This window comes from Hyaena hyaena, unplaced genomic scaffold (genome assembly GCF_003009895.1).
Source record: "Hyaena hyaena isolate Hyena2069 unplaced genomic scaffold, ASM300989v1 scaffold_286, whole genome shotgun sequence".
NCBI classification, from domain to species: domain Eukaryota; kingdom Metazoa; phylum Chordata; class Mammalia; order Carnivora; family Hyaenidae; genus Hyaena; species Hyaena hyaena.
This window is the reverse complement of record NW_024080918.1, coordinates 464,406-478,034: the sequence shown is the minus strand read 5'-3', so window position 1 is coordinate 478,034 and position 13,629 is coordinate 464,406. Positions and strand designations below refer to the sequence as shown.

Here is a 13,629-nt window from a genome sequence, read left to right as displayed (position 1 = left end):
GTGAAAATTTACTGCATTTCAAATAAACTAGTCTATATTCCATATGCTTGATGATGTACAGTGACAATCTTATAAAGTCATGTAAAAAATGGTGTCAGATTATTTCCCCATACTTTTTACTTGGCAGCACCATTATAAAATTATAGCAGAAGGTCCTTTAAATTGGGACCTGCATTATGCATAAATCAGTAGCTTGCAAACTTCTAGTGGTTTTTATGGAGAGAGCCCCACCATCTCCATTACCTGAACTCTTACCTCTGAGGTGCTTGTTACACATGTCCTTATTCTACTCTTTACATATTTTCTCCTCTGAATCATCTTTCCTCAGTTCCTCATCATCATGGATTTACTTTTCTTATTCTTTGTTACAGTTATCTTTTGCTGCATAACAACCTATCCTGAAACTTAGTGGCTTAAAACAATCATTTTATTTTGCCAATGATTTGGAAGTCAAGAACTTGGGAAGGGCTTGTCTAGGTGGTTCATGTCTGATCCATGTGGAATTGGTTGGGGCAGCTGAAGCTGGAGGATGTACTTCCAGGATGGCTTCCTCACTCACATCTCCAATGCCTCAGTTTTGTTTGGCCTCTCTCTTGTGAGTCTCTTCCTCTGGGACTCTCCAGGTGGCCTGGTCTTCTCACAGAATGGTGGTCTCAGAGTAGTCTCACTTCTTAATTGATAATTGGCTTCCTAGAGGTGAGAAACGGAGGCTGCTAGTCCATTTAAGGGCTACACATGAGACTAGCATGGCATAATTTCTGTCATCCTGTAGTAGTCAAAACTGTCAAAGGCCTGTCCAGATCAAACAGAAAAGAAACAGACACTAACTCTTGATAGAAGGAGTGTCCATCATTAATTAGTCACACTTTTATTCTCCAAGTTCTGTTATTCCAGTTTTATGTAACCTTTTCAGAGAATTTGCCTTCAATTTCCTGAAGTTTTGCTCACTTTCTGAATTAAAATCAGGGTCCATATATATAGATTTATTTATGCACCTACCACTATTTACTGACTAGTGCTGGGCACCACTACTGTCCAGCAGGGACGATAACTATTAATCAATCATATACTTATAAACTAAGTGCTATACAGGCAAAGGACTGGGTACCCTGAACATATAATGACAGAAATCCCATATATCTGGGGGATCAAGAAAGATTCCTCTGAGGAGGTGACTTTTGAGTTGAGACTTGAAGGATGGGTAAGTATGAACTAAGATTGGAAAGAACATTCCAAACTAAGGGATCGTATTAGCAAAGGCAGAAAGTGAGAGGGAGCTTAATGTGTTTGAGGGAATTGAAAAGAAATCCATGTACTACAGCTGGAATGTCGCTGATATTTTAAAGTGTTAACTCACTTTAAAAGTGAGGAAACTGCCCACCTTGCCTGCGCCCGCCCCGAGCCAGTGGTTCTCCACTCACCCCGCATCCAGTGAGACGCGCCGCGCACCGACGCCGACGCAGCGGACATGGGCAGAGCGATGGTGGCCAGGCTCGGACTGGGGCTGCTGCTTCTGGCGCTGCTCCTACCCACGCAGATTTATTCAAATCAAACAACTGTTGTAACGCTTTCGAGTAACCCCTCCCAGAATACCTCGACCGCCCCAAATCCAGCTAATGCCACCACCACACCAAATGGCGGTGCTCTCCAGTCAACAGCCAGTCTCTTCGCGATCTCGCTCTCCCTTCTACACCTCTACTGTTAAGAGACTCAGGCCAAGAAACATCTATACTTCCCCATCTTCTAAACCTAATCCAAATGGCGTCTAGACATCTGGTGTGACGAGGAAAAAACAGGTCTTCAGTGAATCTGCTGATTCCACACCTTATTTTATTGACCCAGAAAATGTTGAGGATCCCAAATTCGATTGGTTTGAAGAACATGTGAAGGGTTTGACTAGATGATGAATGTCTGTTAAATCTACTGGAGTTTCATGTACAAGATGAAGAGACAACATCCAAGAGTAGTTAAGAGGTGATTTCTTTAAATGTGGCTTAAGAAGTATGGACACCTAAAATTTCACCTTGAAAATGAGCATAGATTTTATCTTACCTAGATATAAAGGATGGGATGTGAACAGATTCCGTTTTCATTTGGCTCATTAAATCTTTAAGTCCATGATTCTATTTATATGTACATTAGAAGGAACTTCCAGGTGTCACTGTAAATCCTCAATGCGTTGTTTCAGCAGTACTAATTTAATGCCTATGTACTCTAGATAAAGTTTTACATTGTTAAGCTATCACTGTTTCTTGGGAACTGAACTCTTTCCTCTGAGGCTTTGGATTTGACATTGCATTTGATTTTTTTATATAGTAATTGACATGTGCCAGGGCAATGATGGATTGGAATCTACCCCGGATTGAAGCATAATGAGTAAATTTTGCTTGTATACTATCACTTATCCCTGTTCAACAGTGCCAGATTCATTTAGCTAAACTGATTCCAAAGAGTAGAAGTACATTGACTTCAACTAATTTAAGAACGCTTTGTATTTCTGCATATGTTGAATGCTTTTTACAGCTTAAAAAACGATCTGTTTTGAAGGTAAAATTGACAAATCTTGACATTGAAAAGGCAAAATATGTGCGGGAGCCAAAACTGTAAATCAAGTATTTGGGAAGTTGGAATATTGGAAACTTGCTTACATTAAATTTGGAAAAAAACTTTTATACTCTTTCTGTAAATACTTTTTTTTTAAACTCTGAATCAGAATAGCCACATTTGGAACACTTTCTGTTAGTCAATATTTTTAGATAGTTAGAACCTGGTCCTAAGCCTAAAGTGGGCTTGAGTCTGGAAAGTAAATCTTTTCACAACTGCCTCGATGCACAGAAAGCTTTTTAAAAATAGACACTTGAAGGTCTTTTGTTCGCATGGTCACACACTGATGCTTAGATGTTCCACTATCTAATATGGCCACAGTAGTCTTGATAACCAAAGTCCTTTTTTCCCATCTTTAGGAACCCACACCAGAACAATCGTATCCAACAGATCTCAAGCTACTGTGTGTGTGAATGAACATTCCATTTTGTTTCATACCTGAATGCTGTACATCTATTTTGGATTGTATATTGTGTTTGTGTATTTATGCTTTGATTCATAGTAACTTCTCATGTTATGGAATTGATTTGCATTGAACACAAACTGTAAATAAAAAGAAATGGCTGAAAAAACAAAAAAAAAAAAAAAAAAAAAAGTGAGGAAACTGAATGTCAGGACCCAGCTGAGAGGCTCATACAAGGTAAGGGCTCCACCACATATGTTTCCCCCAAAATAGGGAGTTTGCCAGTGATTTGCAACCTACCTTCTGGCTTCTTTTATATAGCCTTTTACAACTAGAAAAGCATTCCCTACAAACCTAATGATGTCTTACATGAAAGTCACCCAGACTCAGAGAAATCAGCATGAAAAATCACCCTAAGGAAACATTATCTGCAGGAAATATAATACATCCTGGTGGTATCACAGATATAAGTATAGTTTAAATGTAAATCAAGACTAACTCATGCCAAGATTATCTAACTCTAAATGTGATTCATGATTCACACTACTATCTCCATTATATATGTATATATTTCAATTTCTATGTGAAAGCTAGAGAAAAATGAAAATTTGTGTTCATACAGGTCATACATGTAGCTATTTTTCAATTTTCCTAGGAATTTATTTAAACATTCCAGTAAATCAATATATGAGCCACTATAAAGTACTGCACAGATCATCAATAATTTGATAGTCTAGGATATTTTATGCTTTTATATCCTAACATGTGGGCTTCAATTCTCTGTTCAGTTCTTAAATTACTTTTAATGTACTTATTATAACTGAGAAAAAATTAATTAACTATGTCATCTGCCAACTTAGAAGTAGAAAAAATTGGGCTTCTAAAGAAAGATTTTTTTTCAAAAATACAGAATGAAAAACAAAAGCAAGAAAAATACCTTGGAAAACCCTCCCTGCCCCCCCCCCCAGCGGGCATACATCATGTGATAGCTGTATCATTTTAGGGGGGAAGGGGACAAACACATTATACAGAAAAACCAGAATAATATTTTATGCACCTGTAAGAAGCAAAGAAAGTTTTCAACTCTAATTTACTCTTGCCAAGAACTCTTTCTGACATCCTAATTAATGTTAGGGATTATCCTTTCAGTTCTATCCTTCCTTTTGACTTAATGTTTCTTGAGCCTTATAATACTGACTACCTCACTGTAATATTCTGATCCTCATCAGAAATGGTCAATGACTGGAGAAGGAGATCAGGGGAAGAGGCTGGGCATTGTCAGGAGAGACTGATCAATGTCAACTGATGACAAATGGGCTAACATTTTGGGGAATAGTCCTCAGGATTTATATCACTCTATATTATATTCTATATAGTTTTATATTATTTTATAATATTTATTCTAAGAAATATGGTGAAAGCACCCTTTAAAAGGAATTATATTTCCATTGTGTTTTGAAAGTTTAAATACAATTTTTTTTTACTTTAATTTGTGCTTTGCTTTTTTTCAAGTTTATTTACTTTGAGTGAGAAAGTGCATGAGCTTGAGAGCACGAGGAGGGGAGGGTCAGAGAGAGAAGGAAAGAGAGAGACACTCTCAAGCAGGCTCAGCACAGAATCCTATGTGGGGCTCGATCTCACAAACCTCAAGATCATTATATGAGCTAAAACTAAGAGCTAGATGCTTAACGAATGGAGCCACCTAGGCACCCCAGCATTTTGCTTTTCAAAGATTCATGGTTTGCTATATAGCCCAAGCAGCAGTAACTGAAAAGCTTTAAGTAGTTAATAACTGAGATTATTTTTCCTCCCTCTTGTTTTTCTTTTATAAAAAACATTGGAAGGAAATTAAATGCTTAATTAAACAAATTTGCTGAACACTAGTATTACCATACCTAGTATTTGCACCATTTTTTTAAAAGTTTATTTATTTATTTGAGAGAGACAGAGAGGGTGAGCAGAGAATGGGCAGAGGGAGGCAGAGAATCCCAAGCAGGCTCTGCACTGTCAGCATGGAGCCTGATGCTGGGCTCAAACTCATGAACTGTGAAATCATAACCTAAGCCAAAACCAAGAGTTGGATGCTTAACTAACTAAACAACCCAGATGCCCCAGTATTTGCACCATTAATTGCTTACTGAGTATTTTGACAATTTTCACATAGTCTGAAAGTAGAGTGAGTTTGGCCCCAAATCAAAACAGGCAGTGTTCGTTCTACATGGTATGGTAACAGGCATTCTGGAGGGGCCCATGTGAATATCATCAAAACACCACCATACAATTAAACGTTGCTAGTTCAGTTTGCTGGGTCTTGTCTCAATCACGTTACAGTGAAAATGGTGCTTCCAGCTTCCATCTGCTTGACTTTGCTTGGGGAAGAGTCCTGTTGGGCTGGCCTAATTACATTTCCTGGAAGACATCACATAGATCTGATTTGGGAGTTTCCAGAAATGACTATACCCATCTTAACACATACTAGAATGTAAGAAGATATTTTCCTTGTCACATTATTCTAAAGCAGACATTCAATTAAATTCAAAGAGTACATGTCTCCCCTCAAAGGAATGACTGCAAGCAATTAGAAAACAAACACGTGATAAAACAGCTACTTGTTGAAAGCATGGGAGAATGAAACCATTGCAGATGGGTCAACACTTTCCTCAGTAGGTCAAACTGTGACATCGTCAAAATTCATCTTAGAAGTTCTTCAAAGCTCCCATTCCCCACCCCACACACTGTTAGTAACTCCTATCCCTGCACTGCCTCTCTCAGTCAGGCTTAAACTGCCCCCTTCATAATCAAGATACATTTGCTCTGGCGTTCATCCTTTCAGATTCCTCCTAAGTGTCTATTTAAACCCAATAAGCCTATTTGTGCTAGGATCTTAGTAGATAAATATAGCTTTAATCAATTCAATACTTTTTTTACTGAGTGATGGAGTGCTAGGTACTGTGCCTAATAATCTGTTTAAGAAACAGCTTCTCTAAGGGCATCTGGGTAGCTCAGTCAGTTAGGCAACTGACCTCAGGTCAGGATCTCACAGCTCGTGGGCTGGAGCCCCACGTTGGGCTCTGTGCTGACAGCTCAGAGCCTGGAGCCTGCTTCAGATTCTGTGTGTGTGTGTGTGTGTGTGTGTGTGTGTGTGTGTGTGTGTGTCTGCTTCTCCCCGGCTTACACTCTGTCTCTCAGAAATAATAAATAAATGTTAAAAAGAATTAAAAAAAGAAATGAACAGTTGCTCTATTCATTTAAAAAACTGGGAATGAGTAGGAAGCCCTCCAATAAGGCAGTAGTTAAGTAAGTCATGGTTCTCTATACCTATGGGATACCTTGCAGCCACTAGAAATAAAGCTTTTGAAAATAATGCTTCCATCCATTATGGACATTAACAAAACTTATTGTGGGTAATCAATCACTTCACAATCTGTACATATGCCATTATGCCATATATCTTAAATCACACAGAGCTGTATGTTAGTTATATCAATAAAACTGGGGGAAAAAAGAAAATGCTTTAGTATGATCCCAGTTTTATTTTTTAAAATGTGCATAGGAAAAAAACCCTAATGAAATATGATAGGAACTTTGGTTGTCCTTAATATGTGGGATTATATGTTATTTTTATTTTCTGTACATGTTTATGTACTTCCAAAATTTTCATCAAGGAGCACACACTTGTGTTATTATCAGAAAATAAACAATAAACATTTTTTAAAGGCAGTTTCTCTCTGAAAGAGTTGTTGATCTAGTCCAGAAAATACTAAATTGAAACCAAACTATTAGTATGTTATAAGTGTTATAGTTTTTATAAGATGTTATGAGAACAACTAACCGCTCATATATCCAGGTGAGGGAAGGCTTAACAGCTACTGCCCACAAGGATTTTGTGTTACAGTCTTTAGCGCTGTAAGGAAAGGTACAGATCACAATCCCTTATACAAATCTTTGGTGCCAGGTGTGTTTCAAAACTCAGACTTTTTGTTTTTTTTGGGGGGAGGGGTTAGAAAGGTAATGTGAGTATATGCATTTACATAACACCCCTAATAGGCCTGGGCCAGCACTCCATAATCTAACATATTGATATTCCCGTTTAGTGAGATGGGATTATTAGAATAAGGACTCTAAGGCTTCTCATCAGTCTAGGTCACCAAATTTGTAACTAAAAAGTCCTGCTTTCCAGAGCCATTTGGATTTCTGAATTGCAGATTGTGGACCTGAATGGGAGATGTGCGGGGTCAGCCCTACAGCCTGTGCACAGTGGTGTTGGTTACTTCACTGCCCTGAGTTCATTAGGCCCAGCACTTGCTCTGATTGTAGGAGGCATAAAACTGATTTCGATTCATCATTAGAGCATATGATCGTATCTGATCATAGATACATGCACGCCAGGAGTGAAAATACTCTAATTCTGGGTCTTGAAGACACATGTGCTTAAGAGGTCTGAGGCTGTTTTAAAGGTGAAAGAAATGTTATCATAAGCATACTTTATAAACATCTAAAAAATGTGAAGAAGTATGATGTTCTAAGTAGAAGTAATATTAATAGAGCTGGCAAAAATGCATTTCTCAGTAATTTTTAAAGGTTGTCTCTAAGCCAAACATTTCCTAATCTCTCTTGGAAGAACAATGGCAGCTAAGTAACAAAATGGCTGTGGTTTCAGACCTTAACTCTAACACTGCTGAGTTTATTGATACATAGCCAGTTTAGGGGAAATATATTATATTAATCATATTGTATTATATTAATCATATTATATTATTTCATATTATATTATATATAATTTTGTTTTCAACTTCGTGATATAATGAATTGTGTGCAATATCTGAGCTAATACTGCATACCACTGAGGACAAGTAGAGGTTTCTATGAAATGACAGTTAAGCAGTTTTGGGGGGAAAAATGCCGAGGATGATGATTCATTTGAAATCAACCTTGACAGTTTTCTTGCTAACAAAAAGGACTAGAACAAAGGTTAAAACCTTCTGTTTTAGGATACTGTTTTGTCTTTAAGGCTTGCTCCTCCAAGCTCAGCTCGTTTGTCAAGATGAACCATTTGATTTTCTCCTGTGGATACAAGATCTTTCACAGTCATACTTGCCATTCAGAACCTCTGACAGAAAAAGGAATTTCTCTGTTTCTACCAACCATGCATTCAATGAATGTTGATTTATTAAAGCCAGTTAACCATCAAGATCTAAATTCTATAATAATCCTTCCAAATAATGATTTAGCAATCATTACCACCTTCTCTTTGAGTAACATTATTTTATTAATGTTTATTTTTGAGAGAGAAAGAGAGATAGAGCTTGAGTGGCAGAGGGGCAGAGAGAGAGGGAAACACAGAATCTGAAGCAGGCTCGACTTCGAGCTATCAGCACAGAGCCTAAAATAGGGCTCAAACTCATAAACTGTAAGATCATGACCTGAACCAAAGTCGGATGCTTATCTGACTGAGTCACCCAGGTGCCCCTCTTTGAGTAACATTATTACCAGAACATCACTATTTAGAGAATTCATTGTTTTGACCTCCTGTACGCCTTCTCTGCCTCTGGTTGGAATCATAAAAATGGAAACATGGCTGAAGGGCAAAGGCAGGTAGGCAACTTTAGGGGGCACAAGCCCTATGAGTCATTGGGAGTTGGCTATTTTGAAAATTTTCATCAATGTTTTCACAAAAAACTAAATTGCTCTGAACAGTTGATAGACTACTGTGTGTTATTAAAAGCATTAGAGCTTCAATAAGTTTCTGTTTTCATGTTCAATGCATATTTTATAAGCCTACTATAGATTCCTGTCTTCATCATCAACACATTAAACATAATTATTACCTGTTTAATATCATATAATGCTGTTTAGGCCTCATAGAAAAGAAATTAAGGATACCTGGTTCTTCTGGGACCTATGGCTTTGAAGAGATGATGACAACAAACAGAGACACATGAGCTATATAGTAAACAACTGCATGAATTAAAGAGGTAAAATGTTATATTGAGAACAAATAAGGCAGTTTGCATAGGTAGACCTTTAGTTGATGAGTGTAGAGGCAATTATAAAAGCAACCCACAGGGAATGGCTGGTTTTTTAAAAGGCTTAATTAATTATTTAATTAAGACTCTCTTTCCTGGAGGAGGGAAAATTTGGAGATTTTGTAGATTTGGTGACTGCAAAATAACTAAAATTCTGGAGTGGGAGAAATATTCCAAGACTCCTGTCATTTTTATATCCAAAGGTTGCAAGAAACGGCATCAGAACTAAGGTCCAGCAAATTCTGTTGGATTTAAGTTTTGCCTTCAGCCACATGTCACTAAGAACAAATGTGCTATTTATATTAAGAAAAGTGTAAGGATTGTGCTCAAATTATATAGAACTCAGACTTCAATGGTGCTCATTACTATAGAAAATGTTTTGGATTCTTTTTTAAAAAAAAATTTAATGTTTTCTTTCTTTTTTTTTTTTTTTAATTTATTTCTGAGACAGAGAAACAGCGTGAGCAGGGGAGAGTCAGAGAGAGAGGGAGACTCAGAATCTGAAACAGACTCCAGGCTCTGAGCTAGCTGTCAGCACAGAGCCCGATGTGGGGCTCAAACCCAAGAACCATGAGATCATGACCTGAGCCGAAGTCGGATGCTTAACCGACTGAGCCACCCAGGTGCCCCAAAAATGTTTTGGAGTCTTTTAAGTTAACAAAGTAATGTATTTTTATGAAAAAATAACTGTAATATCCTAAACAAAAAATATATACTGAGTGGAATAGTTGTACATCTTTGGAAAATGGAGGACAGCTGGATTCTCCTATTTTCTGTATTCAATATTGCAAATCTTGTTTTTTAAAAAATTATGACTGTATAGGGGTGCGTGGGTGGCTGAGTGGGCTGAGTGTCAGTCTCTTGATTTCAGCTCAGGTCATGATCCCAGCGTTGTGGGATCAAGTCCTGTGTTGAGCTCTGAATGGAGAGTGGAACCTGCTTAAGATTCTCTCTCTCCCCTCCTCTGCTCTTCTGTCCTGCTCAAACTTTCTTTCTCTCTCTCCCTCTCCCAAAATAATAATAATAATAATAATAATAATGATTGTATATATTTAAAGAGTACAACATGATGTTTGCTATAAATGTACACAATGAAATAATTATTATAGTCAAGCTGATTAGCATGTTCATCTCCAAACACATTTTCTTTTAATAATTTTTTAATGTTTATTTTTGAGAGAGAGAGAGAAGGTGCAAGTGGGGGAAGGGCAGAGAGAGAGGGAGACACAGAACCAAAGCAGGCTCCAGGCTCCAAGCTTTCAGCACAGAGCCTAATGCGGGGCTCAGACTCACAAACAGTGAGATCATGACCTGAGCCGAAGTCAGACACTCAACCGACTGAGTCACCCAGGCACCCCAAACACATTTTCTCTTGTGTGTGTGTTTGGCAAGAACACCTGAAATCTACTCTCTTAGCAAATTTCCAGTATACAATACAGTTTTATTAACTGCACTCATCATGCTATGCATTATATCTCAAGATACTATAGAAAACAAATGCTAATACATTAGATATATAATGACACTTTAGCAGCATCAGCAAGACACTTAAAAGTCAATGAACTTTGAAAACAAATTATTATGAGGCCATGTTTATACAATTATCTCTGAATAGCTGGAGTTCAAGCATTTAATTTACTTTGTTCAGGGTAAACTGACTTAACAAAAGATAATGGGCCTAATTCTAATATCTGTCTCCCTGGTGCCTATTGACACAGCTGAAACGCTCCAAAATGTAGCAAGTGAATTCTTGCAGCTAGAAAATATTAATGATTTGTTTTCTGCAAATTTCACAATATTTTAAAAGAGCACCTTTGAGAAAGTTGCATGAGAAAGACACCTACTACAAAGTGACAGAGATTACCTCTCTGTCACTCTTACTCTCTGGCAAACAAATGTGGAGCTGAGCCTTCTATCTAAAGGCTCACTTCCACGGGGTGACTTCTACAGATGCATAACTTACTTTGCCACAAAACATACAAAATGTGGTTTTCTGGAGATAAGGATGAAAATCCACTGGATTGAGAGCTGTCATCTATACTTTAAAATGTTAGAAATAAAATGTTCTTAAACAGAGGAAATCCTCAAAGAGATGCCTTAGTAGGGGGATGTCCAGCAGAGTTTTCAAAAACACACAAAATATCCACAAAATTGAAAGCCCCCCACTCTCCTGCAAAAGGTTCATGGAAAAATGGTCCTGACAGAATTCATCTCTTAAAAGTCAATCAGAACCCGAATAACACAATTGCAGTGCAGAGAGTTAGAATCCTCCTGTAAGGCATTTTCCCTAAGCATTGGTTAGGATTTTATTATAGGCTACTATCATATTTTTGTCTTTAACTTTTCAGTCACAGTGTATATTTATTCATTCATTCAGTGATCACATACCTACTTGATGCCAGCATTGGGGATGTAAATGAATATGCTATGGCTCTCTAACTTCTTGAATCTGACAAGAAGTCAAAAGCACATAGAGAATATTATTGCTGTTCAAAAATTTAGGGTGATGTCAAGAAAAACAGTTAACTCCATTTAGAGGAACTTCATCAACAGGAACAAATAGAAGGGTAGTCCAGGCAATTGAAATGACATTTATGAAGGTGTGGGGACAGAAATAAAGGGACTTTGGGGTCATGACAGAACAGCTCAAAAGAGTCAAAGGGGGAGGGGGAATGGGCCTGGCTGGCTCAGGCAGTAGAGCATGTGACTCTTAATCTCAGGGTCATGAGTTCAAGCTTTACTTTGGGCACAGAGCTTACTTAAAAAACAGAGTCAATGGGGATAAAGAGATAGGCCAGTTGACCAATGAAGAAGAATTCTTTGGTGGAAGTTAAAAGCAATGAAATGACCAGAATTACATTACATGTAAGGACAACACTTTGGGGTAGCATGATGTAATGTCCCTAGAACTGGATATTTAATTGGCCAAGGTAAGTTGTGAGAGAAGTTACATCTTTGTCCACAGAAGACACACTGGCCTCTTTCAAATGAATCACTTGGTCCTTTTCTAAGGAGGGTCCTTGAATACAGGACCACCAACTAAGGGAAGCTGAAGAAGGCTTTCCTCCCAGAGAGTAAACATTTGGACATTATGGATGTGGACATGACGGACATGTGGACAGTCAAATGCACATTACCTGGGGCACTTCAAGCTCTGCTGCTATCAGCAAGCAATGCAGATCCCAGAAAAGGGCAGTAGACAGTTGGAACTGTCTCCATCATCACAGCAATTCTTAAATAACTGCCTGAGAAAGCAATTTAATACAACTGCTCATATTCCTTCATCTTTAAATGTCAACTTCTGCCGTAATTATTCTGCTAATCAGCGATTTTCTTCCAATATAATCACTATTTTCCTCATTTCAATATATTTGTTTTTCCAAATTTTTTTGTTATTATTTTTAAGTAAATCTTATTTAATTTTTTGAAGTGGTGGCACATTCACATAGTTCAAGCATCAACAAATATAGAAGGATATAGAGCAACGTCTCCTTTCCACCCCATCCTCTGTCAAGCTCCTATACCCCCCGAAAAAGTAACTGACTTTATTAGTTTCTCATTTATTCCCAAGACTTTTAGAATGTAAATACAAACCAGGACAAGTATAGATTCTTTTCTGTTCTTTCACCCCAAAAGTACACTCTTTTGGCACCCTTTTTTCCCTACCTACAAATAAATCTTGAAGATTGTATTACTACGCTTGGGTGGCCATAACAAAACCCCTCAGATGAGGTGCCTTAAATAACAGAAGTTTATTTTCTCACAGTTCTGGAGACCGGAAATCTGAGGTCAGGGTGGCAGTGTGATTGGGTCTTGGTGAGAGCTCTCTTGCTGGCTTGCAGACAGCCGCCTTCTCACTGTGTCCTCACTAGGCAGAGAGAGACAGCATGTCTTCCAGTGTCTGTTATAAAGGCAGCGATCCCACCCTCACGTGATCCCATCTTTATGACTTCATCTAACCCTAATTACTCCCCAAACACCATGACTTTCAGGGTTAAGTCTTCAACATATCAATGGGGAGGGGAGGGGGACACATTCAGTTTATAACAGAAATCTTTCCAAATAAACACATAAGTAGCTTCTCGATTTTTTTTTTTTTTTTACAGCTACACAGTATGCTATTGTTACCACATACATCGTTAAGGTTGCAACTGAGAAAACTAAAGCTGCTCTTAATCATTCTTAATAGGATATGTAGAAATAAAGAGGACATGAGTCCCTAGTGATTGAAGTGATGTTTCTGATGAGTTTACACATAAATTGGAATTATATGCTGATGATTGCTAGAAATGTATAAAAACTTAAGCGGTATGTTTAATGTACATTAGCCCATTATTAGATCTTCAAAACTTTAGCTTTCTAAATCAAACATGGTTGAAACTATACCCTAATATGAAGTTACTGGCTATATTGAAGATGTAAATTATACTAATAAAACACATAGCTATGAAGTGTATTTTTTTCATGTCAGTGTTTATGAACAATGGTCAGCTTATACCTGTTACTTAACTGTTATACAGGCCATTCTAAATATGTTAGTATATACTTAGGTTTTAAGAAAGGTATCTGTGTAGAAAAAGATTTAGTGATCTTTAT

General features: G+C 37.6%; 1 protein-coding gene across 1 annotated transcript; it reads left to right on the top strand.

Annotated features, from left to right (window-relative positions):
* Nucleotides 1-1,397: 1,397 nt before the first annotated feature.
* Nucleotides 1,398-1,948, top strand: LOC120241654 (signal transducer CD24-like). The gene has a single exon (XM_039246935.1). It carries the CDS (start codon nt 1,469-1,471, stop codon nt 1,703-1,705), a length of 237 nt encoding a protein of 78 aa, XP_039102866.1. The 5' UTR covers nt 1,398-1,468; the 3' UTR covers nt 1,706-1,948.
* Nucleotides 1,949-13,629: the final 11,681 nt, after the last annotated feature.

Bases quoted from the DNA above. Each gene is read 5' to 3' on its own strand.
- LOC120241654 (XM_039246935.1), top strand. From the start codon at position 1,469: ATGGGCAGAGCGATGGTGGCCAGGCTCGGACTGGGGCTGCTGCTTCTG.